Source organism: Anser cygnoides, chromosome 6 (assembly GCF_040182565.1).
Source record: "Anser cygnoides isolate HZ-2024a breed goose chromosome 6, Taihu_goose_T2T_genome, whole genome shotgun sequence".
Classification (NCBI taxonomy): Eukaryota; Metazoa; Chordata; class Aves; order Anseriformes; family Anatidae; genus Anser; species Anser cygnoides.
The window spans coordinates 35,880,118-35,907,755 of NC_089878.1; the positions used below are offsets into that span (position 1 = coordinate 35,880,118).

Here is a 27,638-nt window from a genome sequence, read left to right on the forward strand (position 1 = left end):
TGTCCATTGTCCACTTCACAACAGATACTTCTTGCCAACGTGCGTCCTTCATATCAATCAGTTTTATCATGGTCATCCTAATTAATAATAATTGTACTAAACCAAGAAATTAGTTTTAGTCACTGCTGTTCGTTACAAATAAAATTGTTATCTTGCATTGGGAAAGCGTTGACAGTCTGCCAAATTTCTTCTCTTTAAGAAGTTCTCATTTTGGGTTGATTACACAGACTTCAGAGACATTATATCATCAGAGTTCACGAGCTGTGGTGATTAAAACCTCTCTCTTAATTTTTTGGTTTAGGTTACATTGAAGAATCTTGCACAGTTCCTTGCCCATTTGATTGCAAATTAAGCGATTGGTCCACCTGGACCCCTTGCAGCTCTTCCTGTGGAACAGGGGTGAAAGTCCGATCCAAATGGCTTAAGGAGAAACCCTACAATGGAGGCCGCCCCTGCCCAAAACTGGATCTCAAGAATCAGGTGAGTGGTGTTAAATAGCCAACAGAAATCTCAATGTGCTTACTGTAGTTTTAACTAGGATCATAAAGGACTGAGCTGGTGAAGAAATACAAACAGGAGTTATCTCGGGGACCCTTCTTTGTTTTGGGTTTTGTAGGCACTTGTAGAACTTCTTGAGGATTGAGGGGAAGATGCTCATGTTACAGCAGAATTTGACATGAAACACCTCATTTCTTATAAAAAGACAGTTTTTATCTACCATAGCACAGGAAGCCCTGGACAAATAATCCCACCTGGATAGCATATAAACATCAGAGAACTGAGATGTCACGGACATTTTAAAAATCTTTAATTCTTTCTGAGACTAAGGTAGCAGCAGAAACATTTGTTAAATATCTATTACTATTTTTGGCAACATTTCCCTTAGACACAGCACAAGTTTCCTTCAACGTTAATCTCTGTATATTCAATATCGAAGTGTCCCATTAGAGGGAGATAATCTCTAAACTGCTGCTCTTAAAAAAATCAACGTGTATTTAAATGACATTTAATGCTGTATGCATTTCTACAAAACTAATAGAGATTTTCTACACATACTGATTAGTTCTTAATGGTAATTAACACTGATGAAGTACTATTAGTTTGGCCCACTCTTTCAAATTCAACTATGAAAATTAATTAATAGGACAGAAACTGTCATGCCGAAGGGACTTGATGTATATTATGAATATGTGAGTGTATATATATAGTAAGTTGTACAATATGTGTAGAAGGCCTTTAACAGTCTTCCTACAAAGATGTATTTGTATAGTGGCTTGCAGGTGCTAGAGCTGCTGGATCCTGTTTACTGTGCAATCGCTGCAGCAGCAGTTGTGTCCCAGGAGGCAGCACCACTTCTACCACCTGATTCTCAACTTGCTTAATTTTCCTCACAGTTTTTTTTTTTTTTTCCTGTGAGAAGCAGTTAAATACTTTTTTTTTTTTTTTGCTTATTACTGTTTGAAATTCATAGGCAGTAGACTAACAGAAGAAGCAAGAACTAAGAAATATAAAACTGCAATAAAGTGTATGTTGTCCATACCTCAGTGCTTTTCTTAATAGATCAGAGAGATCGCCAGAGAAGCAGAATGAAATCCCACAGTAAGTTGTTAGGTAACAATAAGCTCCTTTGTAATGAAAAGGTACTGGGATTGTTACCCACAGACACAGCAGAGTACTTCTATTAAAAGGAAACATTGCTATAAAGTGTTGCCTATTCCCACACACATTAGATTTGCTAATTTCAAAACCCTTTTGGAAGATACTGAAGGAAAGAAATTGTTTAAACTTGGAAATTATGTCTCTGTAAGGTTTATCGGCGTTATGGCTGGTATTAATATAAATGTGGCTGGTGCTTTTTGTCCATTACCAGGAACACAAGGCTTGATCTCTAAGTATGTGTATATATTTACACACACGTGTGTGTGTGTGTTTGCATTTGTTGGCTCCCCATATGTTTCTTAATCCTTTGTGCAGTTAGGAAGGAGTCTTGCTTGCTCTGCACCCACTGGACTTTGACTTCCAGCACTGATTTAGAAATGCTGATGTCCTGAGGCACATTGCAGCATGTAAAAGTTGTCTGCTCAGGAGGCGAACTGGGTTAGCTGATTGTACTGATGTTTAATGAAGCTGGATACGCATATTTAATCCAGGGCAAGGCAGATTGTCTTCTTTTTCCTCCGAGGTGCGCAATGTTTAAATCCTAGAGCAAAACTCTCCAGAATTCTGTATATATTCGTATGTGACTTCCTAATTATTTTTACGTAATCACATAATCTGGGTTAAATACCTGAAATACAATACTTGCTTTTCTGTGGTATCAGGCATGAGAAAGCTAAGTCACCTTGGTCCATGATTTTCTTTATCTTTTGCTGGTGACAATGCTATATTGTGTTTTATGCTTTGATAAAGACTTCAGACAACTTAAAATCAAGACTAAACCTCCTCTAGGTGCCAGTAGATTTCTTTTATTATTTCCTCCAGTATTTTAGTTGTCTTTTTAAAATTATTGTTTCTGAGCTTGAGTCTTGTTATTACTTAATTATTTTGGAGAATCCTCAATTTTCCAGTATCTTACAATTAAAACCCTTGGTCAGTTTGTGTCTTTTCCTCATTAAGCCAAATAATTTTTAACTCTCTTCTTTTGAAAGGTGTTTTCTAGGCTTGTTGTCAGACCCTTAGACCCTTGTAAGTCCTTTTTTTTTTTTTTTTTTTCCCCAATGCCTTTCAGATATTTGACATGAATTTAAGTACAGAGAGCGTAACTTGAAGCAGTATTCCAGCATTTCTCTCTTACAATTTCCCATTGTTTCCAGATCCCTGCCAATACAGATACTTCAGCAAGGCTGCTGCTTTAGAGAGAAGGGCAATTTGTATGATCAAAACAATTTATTGATTAATATAAAAATTATTGATTCACAGAAATCTTTTAACAGCACACTGTCCTCCTAGAAGCAGTCTAGTCATGGCAGTGCAGTTCGCTTGTGTATTTAGAACTGAACGTTTTAGCATAAATTTAATTTTATACTGAGATAATGAGACGTCCTGTTCCCGCATTATATTCCATGGAGTTTATGCTCCTAATTCCTTGGAGTATTTTGGCTCTTCTGGCAGTAAATTCGGCTGGTGCTAACAACATACCATTGGAGCCCTGGGTGCCTGCTTGGAGCCAGACATCGGGGCTGCTGCTGCAATCCCTGTGCAAAATGGGGTGGGGGAGCTGCCTAGGACCTGAGGGCTGCACACCTGGCTGGAGATGCCTCTGCCTGATAACAAGAGGATCTTGAAGCCACTCTTTCAGATGTCTCAAGCTCATTCTGCCTGTAGAGCTTCTCATTCAATCTTCTCATTCAGTGGAGCTTCTCGGGTGCAGTAGATGTGAGAAGTAAACTCTGAGCTATCACTTGATTTGATACGGTCACTTTAGCTTTCAGCTTGTTCTGTGTTATTGTCCCATTAAATTAGATAGTGAATTACAATATTTGGGGTGAAAGATGACAGTATTTTAATGCAAATCCATGTGATATGTTGAATTACTTTTGTCTTGTACCTCTAAGTGTTTGAAGATTGTTTAAGAGTTAGTTAACTATATTTCGCTAGATCTTTTAAAGAAAACGGGCATTGCATGTAGAAGTTGTGGAGCTCTTATCTAAGGCTATGATTGCTTCTGAACAGCCGATTGGATTATAGGGTCAGCTGGCAGATGTTCTTGGCTGTGCATTGCATGTTAAAAGAGTTGTAGCATTTACATTTTTCTATTTCTGCTGTTATTTGAATGCACTTACACAGCGTGCAGTTGCTAAGCTATTTAATATGTAGTTCTACATGACTAAAGGTTAAATATGAGTTATGGGGAGTTTATTGCTTGAATATTCTTTTATAGGTTTTTAGGATTACTACAAGAAAATGCATTTTCTTTTAAAGACTCACGAATTCCAAGGATTATCTTTCTATTGATTGCTCTAATATATATTCTTGTCAAGATTTTCCCTCCTTTTCCTTCCTCCCCCTCTTGCTCTTACCTGCTCCTGCTAAAGGACAAATATCATAGCAAATGGTTTATTGCCTTTGTATATATCGTATATATTTAAGCAAACATTTTTAAAGGATTAAGAGCCTTTGTAAAGGCAGGCATAGCAGGAAAGATGTATTTGAAATTTAAGCTTACCGCTTTATTTAAAATGAAGATTTTTTTGTTCTTAATGACATTTTCCAGTTTTCACTCTAGAATATGAGAAATACAGACACCTGCACATTACAAATGAAAGTACTTTTCCTGAAATTGAATGCACAAGTTTAATAATCAGGGAAAGGAGGACAGTGGTATCTTTATAGCTCAGACCTCTCAGAAACAAGTGTGAAGATGTATGATTTTCTAGTAAACTTTTCATAGAAAATGACTGGTTTAGTTCAACTCACACTTCCAAGGGAAAGAGATTTTTATTTTTTTTTGATTAGCAAAAATGTGTCAAATTTCAAAAGTAAAAAATATTACAAAATTATAAGCTTTGAAAACTCACCATTAGAATGTGCAAGATTGGATGGGTTTGAACCCTGATGCTAATAGTAGAAGTCACTATCATTTGGAGCCAAACATGGGCTTGGGTGTTGGGGAGGGTGTCATGTATGTGATCTTTCCCATTTTCTAATCTGCAGTGTTAGTAAAGGTTTGTTCAAGAAAGACCTTTTGTTAAGATGTTTCCAGGGCTTCTTACACTTCCTCAAAAAAAAATTATAAATAAGCAACACAGCAGTATGCAGACTAAGATTTGATTTACATTCATAGTGGTTTCTCAAGGCAATTTTTGGCTCGCGTTTTGCAAGCTAAGTTTCCATGATCCAAAAATGCCCCGACTCGTAGCTTGCAAGCTTTAGACTGTCAGAAGAACTCTGCCTAAGGAAGAGCAATGTAGCATGTCTTATCACAAGACACTGTAATGAAACAAGGTCCATTTTCACTTAGCTAGGTAACTGCTCTCAGAAAGAGCAATAATTTTGCATACAATAAAGTTTCTGAAGAAGCAACATATAGCATATAGCACTGTATTTCTCCTGTTTGTCTTCCTTCAAGTTATATTCCAGTACTTACCTGCTGACAGGAAATATTTGCAACCTCTTTGGATTATCTCTATGTCTCTTATCTGACTGTGAAATATTATAGTAGTATTTTTTCTCTTAATTTTGAATGTCTGACTATAAAAGGTTTTGGTTTTGTGTTTTATTTTGTTATAATAGTTGCACTCTTCTCTTGCATAAATATATCTTTTATGCATACATAAGCATGTATTTATCTATGTGTGTGTGTGCATGAAGCATTTTCAAAACTGTTAGGTTCCTGTGTTAGAAGTTGTGTCCGAACCCAACATTCTTTCATTGCTGTCAAAGAGTTAGCTCACATCCAGTTCCTGGTTGGATATCCCTTGCATTTTAGTGTCAGAAATCGGTCTTCAAGAATATAATCGATAATGTATTATCTATAAATAGCACCTGCATAAATTACTTCTTTTATAATATAGATTGCTGATTGTCAGAAAGTCACCACACTTTTTGGAAGGCACTCATAAATGGATGCCAGTAGCTTATTCCTGAGCCCTGTCACAGGCTGCTGTTCCACCAGCTGGGGGAGATCCCTTTCTGTGGCACGCAAGGACACGGCTGACCTATATTTTCCTCTAGCTCTATCAATGCTCATTTGCTTTGTGTGCAACTTAACTTCTGAAAACGAAGATCTGTCCTTACTCTTGGTTTTACCTTCAGAAGATCAGATTTCTTCCCACTCATAGTTAAAGGAATTACACTATAGAAAACATTGGTCCTCTGATTCCAGGCCGTTCTTACAGTATCATAAAAATGAAATGTTTTTTTTTTTTTTTTTGCCTGGTACAATCATGTGGGAGAATTTTCAATCTCAAAAAATAGTGAAAACTTCATGGTTTCCTTACACTTTTCTTTCTGTGACTGAGCGTTTTAATACTCAACTGTAATTCAGTTCATTAAGCGGGCCAAAAGTAGCAAGCCAATTCTGTACAGCCTGAGTGCTATCTCCCCTTCCTGAAGAAAGGGTCTGAAAAGCCTACCATGTGAAGCAGTACTGCTTCCTTTGCTAAAGGAAATAGAGCCATTTCCCATGTTGTCCGTCAGCATAATAACCTGTAGCATGTACTGTAATTCTCAGCATACATTAATTTTGCATTCAGTTTCAATAGCTATCCACATTTGATTTTCATTTCTCATGCAAGCTTTCTGGTAAATAAAAAGTCATGTAAGCATATTTTCGCAATTGCCATTCACGAAAAGCTTCATCCTTGTAAAATGGAGCCATTTGACAACTTCCTGGGAAGTATTTTTCACTTTACTAAGTATTCTGATAGCTCTTTCACACTCCTCTGTAATAATAATACATATTAATAGATGCTGTAATGCTATTTTTTGTAATTGTGAGAATATCTGCCCTTTCTAAATTAAATATCACGCTATGTCAGTCTAATTCTCAGAACTGCTCTGAATCCACAAAAATTAACACCCTTGTGCTAACTGACTAAACTGCATTTTTCTGTCTACTACAGACTGTACCAACTTCTTCATGAAATGTGGATCAAAGCAGGGCATTTTGCTGTAAAAGAAAATGATACATTTGCACCTCTTGAACTGAAAATTTACCCATAATTATTTCTGATTGAAGTGCAGAGTTCCTATTTTTGTCATTGAAGAAAATCGTGATTGTTTAATATGATAACATAGTGCAAATGTTGTGAAAGACAGGAGTTACACTAAAAGTGTTTTGTCCTATTTGCTTTTGTACAGAGGAGATAGAATTAAATGGAAAATCAGCCGTAGGAGGTTGGGTTGCCCAGTGGGCAAAGTATTAGCGTTTCACCTAAGGAACTGAAATTAAATTGGTTTAGGCAATATTTTTTAAGGAAAGAAGTTTGGTTTGTACTGAATCTCTTGTGGACAATATGTCATGTTGGAGGACCAGCGTGTGCTGCATGTCATAAATCAGCGTGACAGCGTCTAACACTGAGACTGAACTTACTCTTGCTTGTCTTTGTCTTAGGAGCAGAAGAACACAGAGGATTGATGCCTCGGTTGTTCCTTGGCAGCAGATTTAATCTTGTTCCACCCCCCCCCACCACCTCTTCCTCCTTTTAGAGTGTTTTCTATTTCTTTTCCAGAAAGTTTTGTGGTAGAATTTGTCCTCAGCTGTAGGTTCACAATCATTCTGGAAAGGAAATACTGCATAACAGTTAAAATAAGTAGGTAGGTTTTGCTCTAATTTGAACAAACAAGAATATTCAGAATAAAACATGTTGGTCCATCTTCCCCATTTCCTATGGTAGAAGAGATGAAAAACACAGCTATTTGGCACCATGTATTTTATCACGTTACTTAGTCTTCAGAAACAGTGAATTACACAGAGAGGTATCACTTCTCTTGCTTTTGGCAAGTTGAATGAAGATGTTAATGTGTTTTCTTTTACTCTACACTCTTATAATTTTGATGTGTACAAAATTGTTTTCTAAAATATTATTTTGTTGATTGCAAAACAATGTTTGCTATAATAGAAGACATGAATATGGAAATTTCTTTTGAAATAGATTCCAAGTCAAGTAATGAAGTTAATTGCAATAATTTATAGTTCTATAGAACTTGGCACATAATGATTTCAAAACTTTCTGAAGTATGAGCTCAACAAGATCTTGGCATTAGACAGGAGTAGATGAAGCAGGAGGCAGTCCAGCTCTGTGTCGGGTCTGGGGAGGTGTGTGTGCAATCTGAACCACGGTGCAGAGCACCTAGATGGAACAAAGTGGGGATTGGGTTGGGTTGGACAATTGGGTCGATGGCTTTGGCTTGATTTAGCCATCCGCTACTGTCAGAAGCCAGTGCAAGGCTACTCTAGGTAAGAAAGCTGTAAGAAAGGATGTCACCGCTGTCTGCCCCAGCTCTGATGCTGGGAAAATTGGGGTGAAGAAATGAGTTTCCTCTCTGCAGGGCAGAGTGTGTCACGTATCCTTTGGTCAGCCAAATCCAAGTCTGAATGGGTATTATATGGACCTCTACACTGAGGTCTTCTGTGATCGCTCTACTGTGGCTGCATCTCCAGCTTTGTTATTGATTAGGATTTTAGTCACTTTTTCAGTTTTCAAGTAGGCAGCACCATCTCTTAGAAGGACTGAATTTTCTTCTAAACGTTAAGCAAATTCTGTGTGTCCCTGGTTTGAAGTCTACTAAATTCAGTTGTTTGATTTTCTTCTTAGAGGAATGGGATTTCTTAAAGATGGCCTGACACACCTGTATGCTGTGAATATATTCTAGATTTCAAAGGAGAAAATTCCTGCGTCTTCACTAAGTCTATGATTTTTGCATTTTCTGACTTTTATGAATAAGAGGCAATGATTTGAAATGAAGTTGCTGTTCAAACAGGGAGAATGGACAAGAAGATATATGTTATGTTATCATCTGTCAGAGCTACTAGGAAGCCTGGCGATGCTGAGACACTTCTTGCATTACGATCCTTAAAATAACCCTGATCTTGCCTTTTTAAGTGTTGAATATATCTGTGTTGTTCCGTGTACGGCAGTTATCATTGATTAATACTTAACAAGTGTTAATAATTTTTCTGGTCCAGACATTTCTTGTGGCCATTTCCCAGAAATTATACCCCTATCATTTGTTCGGTTTGCTTTGTTTTATGTAGGGTGGCTGATTGATAGATTCAGGAACGGATTTTATTTTCTTTTTATGTTGCTTAATTGGTTTCCTCCTCTAAGACAACAGAATAAAAGTGAGAACGACCTTCTGTATGCCTCTTGATGTTTCCTCACATGACTGCAAGGATTGTGCTCGGCTTCCCCCCAGCTAGACGTGCGCATTTGAACTGCAAGCTGAATACATGAATCTTGCGTCTTTTTTAGGTGACAGCATCAGGATCATCAGCATTACCAGGCTGATAGCTGGAATATGAGCCACTTTGTGATTTTAGATTTCGAGACCCAATTACAGCTTTGAGTGATTGCAGATACAACCCCCATGTCAGGGAGGTCTGGTGTTTGCAAGGGATGTTTTCCAGAAGTTGAAATTCATTCTGGTCACATACTGGTTGGTTTGGGGGAAAGACAGGAGCAATTATGTTTACTGTAGAGCTGTGTAGGGCTGTCGCTGCCTCCTGAGTTGCCTGTTACAACGGGCACACTAAGAAAGCAGCTGTAAATATGGCTCTCTGGGAAGGTGCGATATGGATGGAGCCTGTGTAAGCTACGGAGTGCATACGCTTCCAGTCCCAGTGAAGGATTTTAGCTTTTCCTATTGTTTTTTCCGTTCTTTCCGCTTCCTTTTTTTCCATGGTAAAGCACAGCTAAATGAAAACAAAGTCTGCAGGTGCGTCCTCAGCCCCTAGCAGCACCCCAGGTCCTAGGGGGAGAACCTGGCTGTTAGGGCCCTGTGGTTTACGTACAGATCACGTACAGATTCAGCTAATCCTTCCTCATTTCCTATAGATCTTGACATGTCTTACTGTTACAAATAAGTACGTTGCAGGCTATAGCCACCCACAGAAAAACTGAGGACAAGTGGATTTTTATGTATTAATGCAATGTGAATGGATAGATTCTTCTGCTCCAGTAAGACGTATATTCTGTCCTGTCTAACTTTATTTACTGCTTCTTACTTGAGGAGTGCATAAATCAGCAGTCCCATGTAGTCTGTTGTGATCTATTGCTTAATTAAAAGTTATGAGGGCTTTTAATCCTTTATATAATTTATATTATTTTTGAGTCAGCTGTTTCCCATATTGTAACTTAACCAGGAAACATGCATTGCTTTATGAAGGGAACATTTTGTGAATCCTCGTGCTCTCTAGCAGATGCGGCACACAGCAGCGTGTCAGGTCTTCCAGATTAGCTTTGGAATTCAAACTCACAACCAAAGATAATTAAATGTTAGTGCACCTAATAAAGTTTACCTAGCATTGATTGGAGTTTGATGGCAAATATGGTCTGTGTGTTTGTTAGAGTTACGGATTAGTTTTAAAAGGGATGAGACTGATTTGTGGTTTCACAGTAAACAGATATTAGTTGCACTTTAATAATTTAAAAAGTATGCTTGCTTAAAATGGTTATTTATGTTCTAACACAGAATTAATTTGGTTTAAGTATCGACCCACATGTTGTCAGAATAACAGAACAACCAGTTTTATTGTTTTGTATTAGCATTACCATTGGGTGATTTTTAGTTTAGTTTAGTTTATTTGTTGGTAGGTTATTGTAGCATTTTCCCTTAATTAAAGTTGTAACTGGAATGCCCTTTAAAAACTATTTTTTTTTCCATATGAGTTAATATAAAGATAAAGTATGAAAACTTCAATTCTCTTTTTTTTTTTTTTTTTTTGTAGAGCAGAGATGCAGAGGTGGCTAGGTTGAGAAGTTCTACAAAATATTAACAGTTTTAGTGGAACGATTTTGAGTTGCATGTTTCAGAGGAGTCATCTGATTTGAATATTTCTGTGTTTATCTCCCTTTTTCTCAAATGTTATCTTTACAAATTGAAAGTGTATGTGCCAGTTTCACCAGAAAAACTTTGAGATTTCAGGGGGATATCGGTATCTAGTCCCAGCACTACGGATTCCGTGTCAATTTGCATAAGATTTGATATCAATTTGGCTTTAATTGATAGAAAGTTGGTTTTTTTTTTTTTTCAGAAATAAGAATTTCCTATAGCTGGGAGTCAGCTGCCCTCTGTTGGTTGGTTCAGCTTTGCTGTGATTTGATTTGTGTTTCTTATGACTTCTGGTGGGATGGGTGGGAAAAGCCTTCCCCTGGTTCCAGCCGCCGGTCGCGCGTTTAACTTCGTGGGAGTCCTTCCAGTAACGCACCTCTGCTGAGTGTGTGGCGTAGCCTTAATGAAGTGCTCAGTTTCTCTTAACCTTACTTTCAATTTTGGGTTTTCTAAAAAGCTTCATACATAATTACAGTGTTGTCACTGAACAGTCTTAATTGTTTCTGAAACAAAAATATGTTCCTGGATTTTTTAAAAACTTACTTTTAAGATTATATTTAGAATCATTAATAAAAATCCTGAAACTCTGTTTAACTTAATACATATTCATTAATGCTCTTAGGTAGTGTTCTATTTAATACATGGGATTTAGTTTTTTTTTATCCAAGTGCAGTGATGAATTGAGGCTCAAGCCTGCCGAGTGTAAAACAACTTTACTTTCCCTGGCTTCCAGCGGGAATTCTGCCTGCCTTGTGATTTAAACCAAGTCCTTAGCGTATGAAGCCCTGGGCTCCTTGGTCCATCTCTCAACGTAGTGTGAAGTGGATGGAATTTCCTATAGCACCTCAGAAAGTTCGTTTTGCTTTTTGTGGGAATGCTTAGTGGTCACTAAGTCTGAAAATATGATGTCTATGAGTGTACACATTTTCAAAATTCCTTAAAAGAAATCCAATTTGTTCCTTTAATTTAAATTCAGTCTACTCCCAAGTGGCCATCTGGAATATTTATATGTATATGTAAATCATTCTTTTGACTGCTAAGTAGTAGTATCTTTGCTGCTATTAATCCAATTATTAAGAAATTACTCCTTTGTAACCATGGACCTGGACCTGGATCAAAACACACAAGTCAATTTTTTATCCATCTTATATATACTCGTCTCTGTGAGAAGTTAAATCCTAGCTTTGAATTCAAATTTTAAATGTAAGTTTTGATGTAAATCTGTGTCCATATGCCAGGCCCGGGGATATTAATTTTTGTTAACATAATGCATATTTTTGATTATGCTACAGTCACAGCAAAACAGCACTTTAAATTTTGTTTTGGTTCAGTATATAGTTTAGTTGGAGTTTGATGTACAGGATGTAATCACACTGCTTTTTAAGAAGGCTCAGATCCTGTGCATGCTTGCTGCAGGATGGAGGTTTCAATTCTGTGAGTTGCAAAAGGGGATGCGAGAACATGTTCAGATCATGCTGCAAGTTTGGATTCTAGCATCTCTAAATGCACGGATGTTGGTGTTTTTCTTTCAAGTAGCTTTCCCCCAGCTAATAGCTGGTTGTAAAGTTGGATAGTAAATGAACAGATTTATATTTGTTGGAACACAAACATCAGTGAGTACTTTAGCAACTATAGTTGCAATAGATATTCATTAAAAAATCCATCGGAGAAATCAATTATACTTCAAGTTTGTCTTGTTGAGAGAATGGGAGTACTTGGTCCGTGTAAAGCAGATATTACTCGAGTGATCAGCAGGTGGGCAGACAAAATAGGCCTTATGGATAGTCTCACAGGTGAGTAAAATAATAAGAAAAGATTAATTTTCCATTCCTCGTGTTCCCAGAGCAACCATTGACAAAACAAGCATTTTTTGAGAATGGGAGATGGAAGACTGTATCTTATAGCGCATAGTACATACACTGCTCATCAGTCCTCAGGAAGAAAAGTGATGATTAACCTCAATCAGATTAAACATTTGCATATAAAAGAGGTCTTTCTTAATATTCATTTCAGGTCAGTATTTGATAAATGAATCGCAGATTTTCATCAGCATTCTCATGTCTTCATTCTTGCACAATAAATATCCTCCCTGGAGTTGTGTGCAAACAGCAGCATTTTCTGCGTAGTCACATATCACACAGGAAATTCTAAGTACAAGTTGGATTTAGGTCATATTTGCATGCTAACCACAGAAATTAATCCCGGCTAGAGGAAGACTAAATTATTTTAAGCTTAATTTCCTTTTCTTTCTCATCCTGTTGTAATAACGTAGCATATCACAGTGTTGGGGAGTTTATCAAGGGAAGACGGACAATTCTGGAAGTCCTTCAGGTACTTGTTACCTGATACAAAGAAGTGGAGTGTTTGAATTCTGTGAGATAAATGTTGATTTTATACAGATTTCTTTTACTCTGTATGCTATAGCTTGATGAAAATCAAATAATAATCCTTTCTAGCAGGTCACATAGCCTTCTAGACTATGCAGAGTCCTCAGAAATATTTTATTTTCCTGTTGTGTAGATCTGAGTAGAGCAGCACAAATCAGCATTCCTGCTTGTAACTTGTGCAACTCGGGTCATAGAAGGGAGCGTGTTCTCCTCCTGCTGCCATCGGGTCTGCTGTTAATTACAGTTCCTCACCCGTTTTCTATTTATCTGGATTAAAATATCATCCTTAATCAACAGAAAGCAAAAATAATCAGTGCGTGACAGGTGTTGATTTTTGCGATGACAAAAAACGTTTAAAGCTGGGAGGTTTTAGCTATGTTTCAAAACTGGGAGGATGTGACTCTTTTCTTGTGGTGGTGCCTTCCTAATGACGTTATGGGCAGTGCTGAGGTTTATATGGCCGGCAGTGCAGAAAGACCTACGTAATTCACAGTCAATCTGTGCTGAAACCCCGCTCAGCACTGTGCGCAGACACTGCCACGTGCTCGGGCTGGACAGCTCCGGTTGCTCAGTGGTGCTGGGTCGGTTTTACGGCCGCTCCTCCCTTCTGGAGCACGCCAATAAAGCCCCTGCATATCCCATGGCAGCAGATTTAAATGCCGGCTTTATGCCTTGTCTTCCAGCTAGTGCTTTTCTAACGGCTGCGTTACTCTGACCAAATGTTATCCCTACGGTCTTTGGCCAAACTCTCATCGTTTAATTAAATAAAGGCAAATTCCAATTAACTTTGAAGAGACGTGGAACTGGCTCTGCTTTTTTAGAAAGCGGTGTTAATTTACACAGTATTTCCCTTTTGTCTGCCTATTTGGTGAAGGCGGGACCTTTGATCCAAGTCACACATAAAGCCCTCTAAGCAGCCTCCCTACAGAACCGACATTTGCTTCGTATCGTGGAAGTTTGCACAATTTTGCTGGGTTGTGGACTAATTTGCAGACTGCATAACAGATGAAGTTTGACTCTGAAAAACAGATATCTTTTGGCTCAAATTGGATGTTTATCAATGGAGTTAATGCAAGGAACAATCAGTCTCCACATGCTTCTCTGAAATGTGTCCAACAACATTTGCAGCGCTATTGCGGCGTATTTGAAATGGTGAAATAGGGAACATTTGTTACTTTAAAAAGGATGCGTCTGTTGTGGGGGAAAAATACAAAAGTTTGGAGCTTGTGTCAAAATCAGGCATGTGTAAAACGCTGCCTGGGTTGTATTGCAAGCATCTAAGGAAAGGGAAAGGAATGTGCTTCCCGGGACAGGGTTACTGCAGAACCAAATGAACCCAGACTAACCTGAAATAATGTAATTCTATTAAAAGTAAAGGACAAGCATTGTCAAAGGTCCATGCTTTACATTTCATCAGTTTGTAGCTTAGGTACAGTACTGCCCCTTCATTAAGTTCAGTGGAAAAAACTTTCTTTGTAGTTTGTTTTGCCCCTAATAACTTGTGTGGAAAGCAGAATGGATAGTTTCTATGATGCTTCCACCTGACTTCCACCAGTCTTGCTGGGTGTCTGAACTGCAGCTGTGCTGGCTCGTGGTTCTCAGTGTTGCACACAGCACCAGCAGGGATGGGAGGAGCATTTTTGGTTACCGAGAACAAGTATCCTTTTTAGAATTACATCTTAGAACAAGCTGTAAAAACCGAGAGATTATTTTGCTCGTTTTACATCAGCCATTGCTTAAGTCACTTTACCTTTTCTTTGATAGCACAGAACTGCCTAAACCCAGTTGTTAAATACTAAGGACAAAAACCAATTCATTACCTCCTTCTAGTCAAAGAACAGATTTTCAGTGGTCTAGAATTTAATTTGCATTTAATTCAAGGTTTCATCAAGATAATTGTCTGTTTGGTTCACTCCTCTAATTGAACGTTTGCAAGAAAATTAGTGTATGCTCACCCATGGGAGAGAGGAGGTGCAGCAGGTATTGCACTGCAGTATTCCAGGGTCACCGGTAAAATGCTTGTAGTGTTTTCGTGGGACATGGAGCTCATTTCTCCGGCATAGTCACAGAAGTTGCAGGCAACTGTATTGGCCAGCTGAAAACATTATTGAAGTCTGTCTTGGCATTAGGCAGATTGTCTGCATTACTCCAGTGAGAAGTCTGATCCATCTTCTCTTATTTAAAAACCTTGTCATTCCCAGGCTGAACGGATGGGTATTTTTTCTGCCTTGTCTTTGCTGAAGTTTCCATTAGTAGTAAAAGCTCTGCTCTCTGGTATTTCGCTGCCCTGCAGATGTTACAGGGAGAAAACAGCTCTATTCTCTAATCATCAGAGAGCCATCCCTCGCAGCCAGCAGTCTCCAGACATACCAAACCCTTCCAGCCTCTCCTTGCAAGGCGGGAGCTTCATTCTCACAAGCAACCTGATACTTCTCTTCTGCATTTGTTTCTGCTTGCATATGAGAAATTAAGTGCCCAGATTAATTAAGTACACTAGAGAGGGTTTGTGAAACACCGGTAATTGTATCCAAGAAAATTCCAACATAATGCCTTCCTGCAGTGCATTGTCTTCTTTTTTTTATTTCATGGCCACATCAAAAACTGTTTCATCTGGTGATATGCCTCCCTGTATTTTCCCGAGGCTGACCTCCCAAGCTATAGCAGATTTTTTGTTATTGTTGTTGTTATTAGTCCCCAAGCACGTGATCTTTGCTCGGTACCAGTGAATCACAACCTCTCTCTGTTACCCAGTCCTTGTATCACTCAGTTCTTCCTTTGCACTGTCCCAGTTCTCTCTGTACAAAGATGTCACTTAGCTTCTTGCCTTCAGTAAACTTTTAGGAGGACTATAGCCACTTGTGTGCCAGTATAATTGGTGAAATATTAAACAAGACTGGCTCTAAGACCAGTCCTTCAGCAGTGACGCTAATAACTTCCCTCCAGCCTGAGGCTTCCCCATTTAACATCGCTGTTACTCTCCTACCTCTAGCCAAGCTAAATTTTTTGTACTAATCCCCATCTTCTTCAATTCAACTAATAACTTCCCAGGTGACAGTGTAGTAAAGCTTTACTAAAATCAGGCAGCTGAGAGATCTATTTAATTTCCTTTGTCCAGAAAGAGAGTTTTCTTCTCTAAGAAAGATGTCAGATTAGTCTTCTATGCCTTACCTGCATTAAACCCAGGTGGTATTTTTCCCTGTGTTCTCTTAGCTTCGCTGGCTTTGATTATACTTTCCTTAAAAATTGTTCTAAAGCTTTGCTGCCGTTAAAGGTGGAATAAAGGGCTCTCAGTTGCTCTGAGATTTTTTTTTCTCTTTCAGTGTTGGTAGGACATTTATTATTTCTGATCGTGTGATACTGTTCCTGTCTTGCTTGATTTATTTAAGCTTGCTACCCCACGTGAATTCTCATATGCCAGTTCTTTCACAAATCTGGATGGAAATTACTTAGTTCCTGACTTTTACACATTTGGTTTCTTGAGATGGGTGTTCATCCTGACTGTGATAGTTTCTGTGTGGTTATCTTCATTGGCACTGAAATGAAAATTGAGGCATGTCTTCGTGCAATTTGGAGTTACCTACTATCTTTAATCTGTACTCTAGCCTCACTGTGTAGTAGCTCCACTTCCTTGCAGATTATCTCTTCATGTAGCTAACAAAGTTTATGTTGCTTGTTTCAGTATCTCCTGAAGCAGCTCCCTGGGCTGGGTTTTGGTGGGGTGGCTGCCACTTTCTCCCTTCTTCGCTGTCCTCCCAAGCCATTCCTGAGCTCTGGTGCTTCCTTCAACTCCAGATGAATGCCTTTAGCCCCGCTGGACTTGTTCTGTCCATTTGTCTGGCTGACTAGTGAGGCCTGACGTGCTGCCTTCCATTTTTTCTTACTTGAGATATAAGTCCCTGTAAGTATTGGCATCTTTGACTTGAAAAATTCCCGTCATCCTCCCCAGGCAGATCTTTCAACCTCTTTATTAGCTGACTTCCCTGGCTGGTTCCCTCGCTGTGTAGAAGTTGCCCTTTCGAAGCCAAATGCTGTGACAGAAAATGCCTTTTCTAAGGGGTCTGTGGATTTCTGTAACTACTTTAATTTAGAATCAGCATATGAGCACATACTCATGTATGTGCTCAAGATCCATTTTTAAAATCAGTAATTTTATTCCTCTTATTTATCAAAAAGAAATCTGGAATAGCATCACCTTCCTGTTTCGATTAATGCTGAATTAACCTGTCAGTAACCGCTTTTAGGAATATTTGGATCTAATATTATTATTAGCAGCTTTTGTTCTCCAGTAAATCAGAAATCTTGTTAATACATATTGCTCTAATAACATTGCATTTATATTAAGATCCAGCTCTGGAGGTCTGTGGCATGTTGCCCACTGGCATCATCACAATGGAGTCATTGTCACTGGTTGGTCCCCAGATAATTTCAGTCTGGTTTTGATAAACTTCATCAATAATTTAATTCACCAAGTCTCGCTTACCTTTCTCCTTGGTGAACCTCCAAGACTTCATGTAAGTCCCTTCTGATTTGTATCTCTGTAAGAGGAAACTCAAGCCAGCTAAATGTCATCTTTATTTAAAGCCTTACAGAGCTGTGTTGTGCTTCTCTTCGGTAGGTAGTGCAAATGTTTGTATTTGTTTTCTGATACATAAATTATAATTTGCTGGGGAATTTAGATTTTGCAGTAGAACAACTCAGGCAGTATTTTATTATAAATTGTAAATTGGGATGTGTGTGTGTATTAGGATGTATGTAGATACACATGGAGAATTTTCAGAGATAAAAAAAGAAAAGATGGGCTAGGTTGAAAATACATTGTATACTTATTTTGATTGTTCTGAGTATTGCCATTTAAAAATATCATAAATTCAGAAAGAATATCTTGTAGTTACTTGGAGAAAACACACATGTAAGATGCTGAGATGACAAATACTGTGAAGATGTGCAGAAACCAACAGAGCACTTGGATTTGGGTTCACTTGAGTGGGCAGCTTTGTAGAAGCTGAAGATGTCTTTCTCCCCTGGCTGCTTGGTATTGATTGCCCTTTGGCCAAGGGTTACCACCTCTTCAGCAGCTTGGCCTCAGCCATCTCCATTCCCAGTCTGTCCCCAAGGCTGGATACATTAACCTGTGAGCTGGGCAAATTCAGGTGCTGGCACAAGTTTCCTTTGATCGTGTGGGTGGTGACCCTTGAGAGAACAACTGTAGTCAGTGATGTGTTAAGCCCCTACAGCAACCAAGAGGTAAACTTTTCAAATCATGTACCTTTTGGCATTTTGGAAAAATTTGTTGTTTCCTCCGAGGATGGTTGAGAGGGACTCGAGTAAGATGTGCAGCGGTTCCTCTTGGGGAACAAAACAAATCCCAACAGGGCTTCTAAAATACTGCCTTCCCCTTCTTCCCCTCTTTCTGGGAAGAGATTGAGTGAGAAGTTTTAGGCTTAATGTCATTTGATGATGTTCGCTGGGATGACTTGCAGAATTTTTGGCATCACCCAAAGTTTCCACCACTGTTAACACCTCTCTGTATCATCATGTATTCCTTCTGTCATGAATTTGTTTATACTCAGTATTCAATCTTTCCACTCTTTAGCCTTAAATTAAACATAAGTGTAAGAATTCAGCCGCAAGTATCATCATGTGGAAATGCAGAGATGCTAGCAATTGGTGTTTGATGACTGAGGTTTTTCACCTTGCAATTAAATAAGGTCCATGAATGTTAGTTCTTGTGAAAGATAAATAAGAATGCATGATGCTGGCCAGGAGGTCATAGATGAAATGAAAAAGATTTTTTTTTCTTGTAAGTACTATGGAAGAATGAACTTTACAAGTTAGTGGTCTGGATGCTATTACTGAATACAGTTTATAGCAAGCAAGAATAACTAAAGAATAACTATATGAGAATGTACAACAGCATAGAAAAGATTGAGAAGAACTTTCAGCCATTGATTTATCCTGTTTGTTTTCTGAAAATGTTCACCTTTGGGCACGCTGAGTTCAAAGATAATTAAGATAAAGACCCATACAAAAGAGTTTGCAAAGAGGTCTTCATTTATAAATAGTGCAAACCAAAGAAAAAAAATCTGTTGTAAAATACCATGGTCATTTTTTTTCCCATATAGCCCCCAAGCTGCTGAACATTGTCTGTCATGCTTGACAGACTTATTTGGGAGTATGTGCCCACAGAACAGTATGAAATGAACAACATCAGTGGAAGTGTCTCTGCTCTGTCGTGCTCTCTGTGCGTTTCAACCATACTTAAATTACAATTTATCTGCATCTTAAATGGTGGTCCTGTCTGCATATTGATTTCATCCCTGGTCTTCTACTGAAGAGTCTCATTAGACAGCCTAGTCACTTAGTATGTTGATTCAATACGACTCTCAAACACTAAATATTAGCTATACCCAGGCAGGGCTTTGTTGCTAAATAGCAGAGACACTCATGAAGTGCATGCTCCAGACTGGATAACAAGTTTGAAGTAGGAGAGACCATGATCATGAAGATGCTTTTTAAGCTCTAGAGGTGCTACTTAACAGTTACTCTTCTTTTATTCCTAACCTTAAAGGTTATTCATAGGTCTTATTTCTTACTTAAGCAGCACTAAGCAGGTAAAAGCCACGTTTAGAGGAATATATTTAGAATTTACAAGAGAGGACCTATGTTTTGTAATACTGTTTATACTGAGCGTTACAGAGGCATTTAATTATTGTGCAAACCTAAAAGATATATTCAGAATATATATAAGAATGCTTTCTGATCCCTACCTAAGCAACAGATGAGAAAATCTGAACAGATCAGATTGGTTTAGATAAAAAAAAAACCTAATGAGCATAAAGACTAAGTAAAGACTGCCAGATTGGGTTCATTGTGTGGTGCTTTGGGCTGAAAAGTAGCAGTTTATATGATATGTGATGATGACAGATTTATTAGAAGAAACATTGTTTTGGTCCCAGTACAAATATCACAAGTATCCAAAGCCCCTGAACAACTGTGTTCTCTTTTCCTTTTTAATTTGCAATTCTTTTTATTCTTCGTGACTCTTCCAAATTAGCGCAGCATTCTTCTGTTTGTCACATAAAATGCTTTTTTTTTTTTTGTTCTTTTTTCTTTGCATCAGCTACTACAAATAGCCCAGACACATCAACATAACACAGAAGGGGATAATAGGCTAAATTATCCTTAAGCAATTGTGGTTGTAACTGTTTCATGTCTTATCGTGGTATGTAAATTTGATTCTTTGCTGGATCCCACAGACATATCTCCATTTTGACTACTGGAAGGCACAGTAGGATAAATGGATTAAAGAAGGGAACTAGCTCTTAGCACTATTTCTTATCAGTTTTATGGTAATGCCTTCTATGAGGTAGTTGCTGTATATACACATAAAACAGATTTCCTCCCCAAAAGTGGTTGCCTATCAGTGTTGTAAAAAATGTAAGGAAAAAAAAAAGTAAAACAAACAAAAACCAGCCAACCACACAAACAAGAAAAAAAAAAAAATGAAAAAAAACAACCAAAACTATAAGGAAAGGTCTAAGAGTAACAAAAAAGGTAGAAGTACTGAGATTCTTTGGTCATACAGGTTAACAGTAGGCATAATGTGATATGTAGGCATATGTGATAGTGTTTTAGCAATGTTATTTTTTGAAAGAGCAAGCATAAAAAATAGCAGCCAGTATTACTGAGAGTGATACAACCTAGGTGCCATGTCTGGCTGGTTTTAGAAGGAGAGGTGAGGCTTACGGCAAAAGTGGATCTTGAGAACCTACTAAAAGCTGGGAGGTGGGATGATATTTCATGTTAATTCCAGTTGAGTATTCCACGGAGGGCAGCACAAAGGAAAGTATAAGAGAAGTTCAGACATGAGTGCTCCGTGCCAGTGTCATTGACAGAGCAAAGTAGGGACAACTGAAGTGAGAGAGAGAGGGGCTAAAATAATGTGTTGGCTGGAGAGCAACACTTCAGATATGACAGTATAAGTGCTAGTTTAAAATGGAAGTTGAAGCCATGGGGGAGATAAAATTAGCCACGGACACGATAGGAAGAAAGAAAAGCAGGAGAGCTGAGAGATAGCTCTCTGGTGCCCCATAAAAAGGAGGATAAGTGGAGGGAGCAAACTTATGAAAGGCATAGCAAAGAGACAGCTAACTCCTGTTCTCTATATAGTCGTTCTTTGGTGCAATACATGCAAAATAGCATGTGACATCTTTGGATTAGAGACCAGCTTTTTTGTTCCTTGTTTGAACATCAAGCTTTTGATACCACACAAACAGAAATCACCAGTAACGTGCTCTGCCAGGAGCACTACCTCCAGAGGAAGGTTGTACACATACTCTTGCCTGTCCAACCTAGGACTGCAATTTTTGGAAGGCAGCTTGTGGCTGATGATTAAGTTCCCATGCTAGAGTGTGCTCTGGCAGGCAGGGATGCACAACTTCTGCCTTTGCAGATGGAAATCCCTTTGCAGGAAATGTTTGCAAGGAGGCAGGAGGGAAGAAGTCCATCATCACCAGCAGGTGGGAAATTGTGGTACTGGCACTTAGCTCATTAATTCTGAAATGAAGCCCAACCTGTTGCAGGCCTGTCAATGTGTCCTCTAAATCTCTATGAAGCTTTTCTTACTAGGAAGGGTAGATTGTTAATTTTTAGTTAAGTGTCTTCTTGCCTTCATTGGGGCTTCCCTGTGTCCAAGGTGGTGAGGAGCAGCCTCTCAACCACAGGGGGCTGAGGTGGTGTCACACAAAGGTTGGGATGGACTCAGCGAGGAGCCAGAACAGGCATTCCCTGGGCTGGGAGAGGTTCATGGAAGAACAGACACACCCTTCCTCCAGCTGCCCCAAATCAATGGCCTCTAAAATACAGCTGTTCCCCCCTCCTTCCAAGCTCACCTCCTGGAACTTGTGCTGGCTGCTCTTGGTCCTCTGTGCCCTTTCTTGGGTCTCTCTGCTGCCACCACCGAATTCAATTTTGCAGCCTGTAGAGTTAGAACAAAATAACTCATCCAATTTTACCTACTTTACTGAGCAGCCTGAGGGCTGGCTCTGAGGGCAGGTGGGCATTTAATTTGACATTTGTGCCTCTGCAAGTCTCCTCTGTAAGCTGGAGGAGCAGTTCTAGCACTGTTGCGGGGGCCAGCTGATGCAGGTGAGCAATTGCCAATGGAGGAATAATCTCTTGAAGAACAGTAATATGTCAGGTTATACTCCAGACTTCTCTCTGTGGGATGATACTGCTCAAGAAAATTAAACCTAAGAGATAATTTGGCAACAGTCTTATTTTAAATGCTGATTAATGACTATTGCTTTAGCTTTAATGCTGCTCCTGTTCCACTCATGTGATGTTTTAATATGGCAAAGGAATTATGATTAGTGCATTTAAGTTTTTAATGTTCAGATAGTTAAAATGCCCCATAATAATCGCTGCCTTTAATATCCAGCAAAACTATTACAGAGATATAATTGTCCTTTGGTGTTGAAAGGAAGAAACTGGGATCCCGACATGATCTTCAATGCCTTTCTCTCTGGTAGCTTAAATCAAATCCTTAAATTTCAAAGTCCTTGGCAGCAAGTTTTAGGAACTTTAATTAAAAAAGAAGTCTTCCATAAATAAATTAAAGCTGAAAGACTAGAGATTGTTAAAGGAGAAGTTCAATAATTGCAATAGGAAGAACAGTAGAAGGTACAGTAGGATATGTACCAGAAAACACAAGTTAAAGCTTCAAAATCAGAAGACAAATTCCGATTCAGAAGTCTGTAATCCAAAACACACCTGTGCAGCATACAAAGTACCTCAAAGATTTGTAATTGTTATTCTCGTGACAGTAAAATATTCTAGATCCAGTTCTGCAATATCTCACACTTGTGGGAGTCAGGAATGATTTTCTAATAGAGTTACAATAAAATAATAAAAAAGAGCAGGCTCCAGCTCTGCAAATTTGGCTGATACTTGGCAGAAGCAAGAAATGTTTGTGTATTTTTCCCTCCTCCTGCCTTGGAATTGGTATTTCTATGCAGTCGTTAGTTTTCACCTCACCCAGCTTGTAATTCTGTTGCTTTCTGTTCTTCATATTGGGGAAAAAAATATTCCATTGTGATTTTGTAAACTGTGTAAGAGTCAAACGAGCTTGAACTCAAACCTTTCCTTGAAAAGGAGAATCCCCCAGCTCCTCTGCAGGACCGCTGTAAGGCACAGAAAAGCATCTCTGCATTTCGAGTTGCTGAACTCGCTGCAAGGGGTTTGGCAATTTGTCTAAGAGAATTTTTCATGTACAGCCGCCTCGCTCAAGAATCACAGCTCTCCCACTCAGCCCCACGAGCTCTGCCTCTGCTCGGCTACAGCAGCGCATTGAACTCATCCTCACCTCTGCCTCCTTCCAGTGGAAACCCCCGCTGTTGTGCTGGGATCTGCTTGTGCTGCCTCTCGTCTCGGCCCCAGCCGCCCGCTCACGTCCCTTTGCACCGTGCCCTGTCCTGTGCCGCCTCAGTGCGCGGGTGCAACGTCCCGCTCAGCTTCCTTAAAGCATTACCTTGCCTCCTCTCAAACACCATCTTAAGATGATGCCCCTTTGTGGGTATTGCTGCCAGCTGATGTTAGTCTAACAATTCAGGAGACTAGATTTTTGGTAAGCTCTTTCCTTTCTGTTTTCTTCCTTGTATTCCCTCCTTGCCTCTTCCTGCGTCTTGCTTGACCAAGGCTGGTGTATTCTTGCTGTTCACCCGTATCTGTAGAAGCGTTCGTTAATAATTATTGTCCTTTCTTTCAGTGTCATTTTTTTCTGATGGTTTAGCTGATCTTGTCCATGTGTTGATGTACCACAAGTACTAGGAGTCCTTTCCCTCTATGGGCCCTTCCACTATCAGTCCCTCTTTCTGCCCCACTTCCTTCACCATATACTATAAATAAAGCTAAATATGGATGATTGATGACCCTCATTATCTTCCTGGCATGATTCCCACTCCTTCAGGATGAACCCAGGGCTGCCACTAATTAAACAAGAATTAAACAAAAACTAAGCACCTAATTGACCATAGGCATAGGAGTTCCGCCTATTCCTGTAGGAAAACATCAGGGAGAGGATAGGAAGGGCAGGCAGCAATATTGTTTGTACCATGGGTAATTAACTGTACTGAGGCTGCTTAGCAGCTCCTGACTTTCCCTGGTATGTTGCTGAGGTAAGCCTGAGGTGGAGAAAGGGGAAACAGCTGAGTACTTTGCTCCCGATGTGATTTTCCGTATGCGTTTTCCAGAACAGAAGCAACCTCATTGAACTCATTGTTGACAGCAGTAATGTATAGGACTACATAATGTATGAAGCTAAAGTGCTGAGCATGACTAGGGAAGAAGAAACGCTGCACCATCTGGAAAGGAAGTGAATTCCTGTGCAGGAAAGCTGTTCGCTGCTCGGTGCCATTCACAGAGCAGGCATGGCGAAGGGGGGAATGGCTTAGCCTCTAGGGGAGGTTGGAGGTTAAAGGAAAACTGGGGGGAAAAACAGACCCTGTGGAGATATTCCCATCAGTCCTTAGATCTGGGAGGCTGGCAACCTGGCATAGCCGATGGAAGGAGGTGGGATGCCTATGACTACAGCAAGCTGTAACTAGAAGTCTAAATTAGAGGGTTTCAATACCACCTGTTTTATTGTTGTGATCCATGACCTTATTAACACATTTTTAGAATGAAAGAAAGTGTCAAACTTGAAGAAACATAAAGGGTAGGTGGAGAGTCTGAACATACGGTAAAGGTTGTTCTTTTTTTTTTTTTTTTCCTCCTCCTTGCTATATTATTTTTAGGGAAATGAAATTGCAGTTTAGCATTAAACCGATTTTGGAAAGAACTTTGCGCGCTCCTTCTTTTGCAGAGGTGACTTGATCTCTGTAATGCTTTTTTTTTTTTTTTTGCATTAATGTATGAACCTGTTTTATTTATGTTCATTACTCATTTGCAGTGCAGTAATCTGTTCCATAAAGATGTGTCCTCTAGTGTGGATCACTAGATTAAAGGGTTTGACCATGTCTGTGGCCAAAAACATTTTTTCTGAGCTATTTAAATGATTTTTTTTTGAACAAGTACAATGCTGTCTTTACTCACTAAATGTTTCACATATAATGAGAATAGCTGCATTTTTTTTTATTTTTTTTTTTGTATTATGGGGCCTCTTGTGTTTTTGCGGGGACATACACATGACAGAAAAATTTGCACACCCAAATGCAGCTCTCAGTTATTGGCAATGTACAAAACTTTGCAAATGTAGTAAGTGTTTGAACATGTCTGAATTCTTTCTTCATAGGAGATCTGGAGGAAATAAACTGGATTCTGGGAAGAATCTTCCTAGAGGCATCCAAATATAGTTTGACCGTTTTCTTCTGTCTTAAAATATGTCAGAGTGATGCCTGGGAATTCAGTGTCTTCCATTAGTGCAACGCTAAATCTCAGACAGGTGGCTCGCTGGTGGCTGACCCCAATATAATTGTACTGGATCTGCAGCAATCATCGGTTCTCTTGTGTGTCCCTCCCATACCGTCATCACTTCCCTTAACTTTTACAGTAATATGCTGTCAGTGTCATAAATGCCTTTCCCATTTTATTTATTTATTTATTTATTTATTTTTAATCTCTGAGGGCTAAACTTCTAGCTGACTTTCTGATAGATTTTCTAAGAAAATGCCTACTGAGCACATTTTTGACAGCAGTTCTTGTGTCTGACCAATTAGCAGAACTTATGGTAGGTGTCTCTTGGCTGCACAGGCAGAAGTCCACTCAAGATGGTTAGCTAGCAGCTGCGAACAAATGATGTTTAGTAGGAGTTGGTAATTACTAACTCCTCCATAACTCCGCGATCCCACAGAGAAAATTGAGATGAAAGTGGATTTTATTCCCTGAGCCAGTTTTGGAATCTCTCTCTTTTCTTCTGCCTCTGAAATTACAGCGCTTGGAGCATACTAATGACATATGTCACTATTTAGGTTGCAGTCATCTGATGCTTTCAGTCTTTTGTGAGGTTTGCATTTTGAACCCGAGTCACTCAAACATAGGGAATGTCTTTGCTGTATGTAATGTTACCTCCATGAGGAGACAGGAGCTTAAAATCAATAACAGCTCTTTGGATACCGTTTGCCACGTTCATCTATATATGTGCTTGGGCAATTCTCCCAAGTCATGGGAGGTTTACAGACCCCCCCATCCTTCAGCTCTCATCTCTGCTCACCTGAGGGATGCAGTAGGTGCACCTGTATGCATCACTGTTTGCAGCTCAGAAAAGAAAGCTTTTTTGTAAACCACCTGCAGAATAATGACTAGGAGCAAACTATTGTGACTAAGAGCGTGGTGTCTGTTAGCTTGGGCATGGTCATTTCTTAAGTTATTCAAACAGGAGTCCAAATAATCATGAGTGGCTGCCCAGATGCAAAACTACATTTATCAAAACTTAGGGCTACAAATTGTCATCCTCAAGAATCTCTTCAAACTCTGTATGAACGAATACTGAGGTGTAAGTTGGAAGGATTGTTTTATTCTCTCTAACTCATGTACTTTCTGGAAATGGTACTGACACTTAAAACATCTGATTAACCATCATTTTTTAGCTCTGATATCAGAGTTGTTTTAGGCTGAATATTAAGGAGAAAAGAGCTACGCACAATGAAATAATATCCTAGGTAACCTGATGAAAGCCCTATAAATAACTGTTTGAAAATAAGACTTTATTATACTGAAACTAATACCATATTGAACTACTTGGAAAGTTATATCGACATTGTTCAAGAATGCTTTATCTCTACTGTTTGTGATTCTAAGCTGTGCATTTATTAGATACTGCTATTGGGAAAATGGACAGCTATATATTCCTCTAGGAAAGGACAGCCATCTGAGATTCAGTGCATGGCTGTTGGAACAAAACAGAAGAGAGAAAATTAAGTTTCAATGAGAAAGTGGGGTAAAGATGAAAAAGAAAAATATATATATATCATGGGAGGTTGCTGAGTAGAATCAGATAATCTTAAGACCAAAGATCACCTGTCAAACCAAGTAAATAATTCAGGAAGACCCTTGATCCCCAGAGATCCTGGGCTGAATCGGCAATTGAGCTCTCCCAGTCCTTTCCTGTGGATGTGAATCGATGCCGGACCGCTACGCTCCCCCATGCCAGTAACTTGCATCTCTGCAGGCTGCAGCACTGGCTTTCATTGTCCTGAGACAGCCATAATTTCCCTGCCCCACATTACTGGATGTACTCTCAGAAATTACCTCCCGCAGAACTGCCCATCTCGCTGACATACTGCTCCTGCAAGAACTTCCATGCCCTACACCTCCAAGGCTGTATGCTTTGAATAAAGGTTTAACATGAATAAAATACCAAGCAAACGGCTGACCTTCCTGATGTGGACAAGAATATGAGAGTCCAGAAAGGTTGAAGGAGTTGTGAACATAGACATGCCTGCAGGGTGAAGTCCTGTAGCACTTAGATTCCCCCTGCTTAGTCCCATCTGAAAGTGTGATGAAAGTTTCTGAGGTGGTTTGGGGCACTTGCATTTTAGCCTCCCATTGTTCTAAATGTGTACGTTAAATAATTATGTCTCCACCTTGAGCTGTACTGCAGCCAAAAGGAGAGCTCATTCAGGCAATAGAAGTTTGTCCCTGTGTTTATTCTGACTTCCAGGAAACTTTGTCAGTTCTCCTGCCTCCAGGTTTCTGAAATCCCCACCCCTGTGGCAGAGGATCCGGCTGATGGACAAAGTGGTTCGGGAAAAAAAGTGCCCC

General features: G+C 39.3%; 1 protein-coding gene across 10 annotated transcripts in view; it reads left to right on the top strand.

Moving 5' to 3' along the window:
- Positions 1 to 27,638, top strand: part of THSD7B (thrombospondin type 1 domain containing 7B) — a 518,195-nt gene that overhangs the window by 439,619 nt on the left and 50,938 nt on the right. For all 10 annotated transcript variants that reach the window (XM_066999216.1, XM_066999215.1, XM_013186367.3 and 7 more), the window contains one exon: positions 302 to 480. In XM_066999216.1, coding sequence (XP_066855317.1) covers positions 302 to 480 — 179 coding nt within the window. The remainder of the gene's footprint in view (positions 1 to 301; positions 481 to 27,638) is intronic.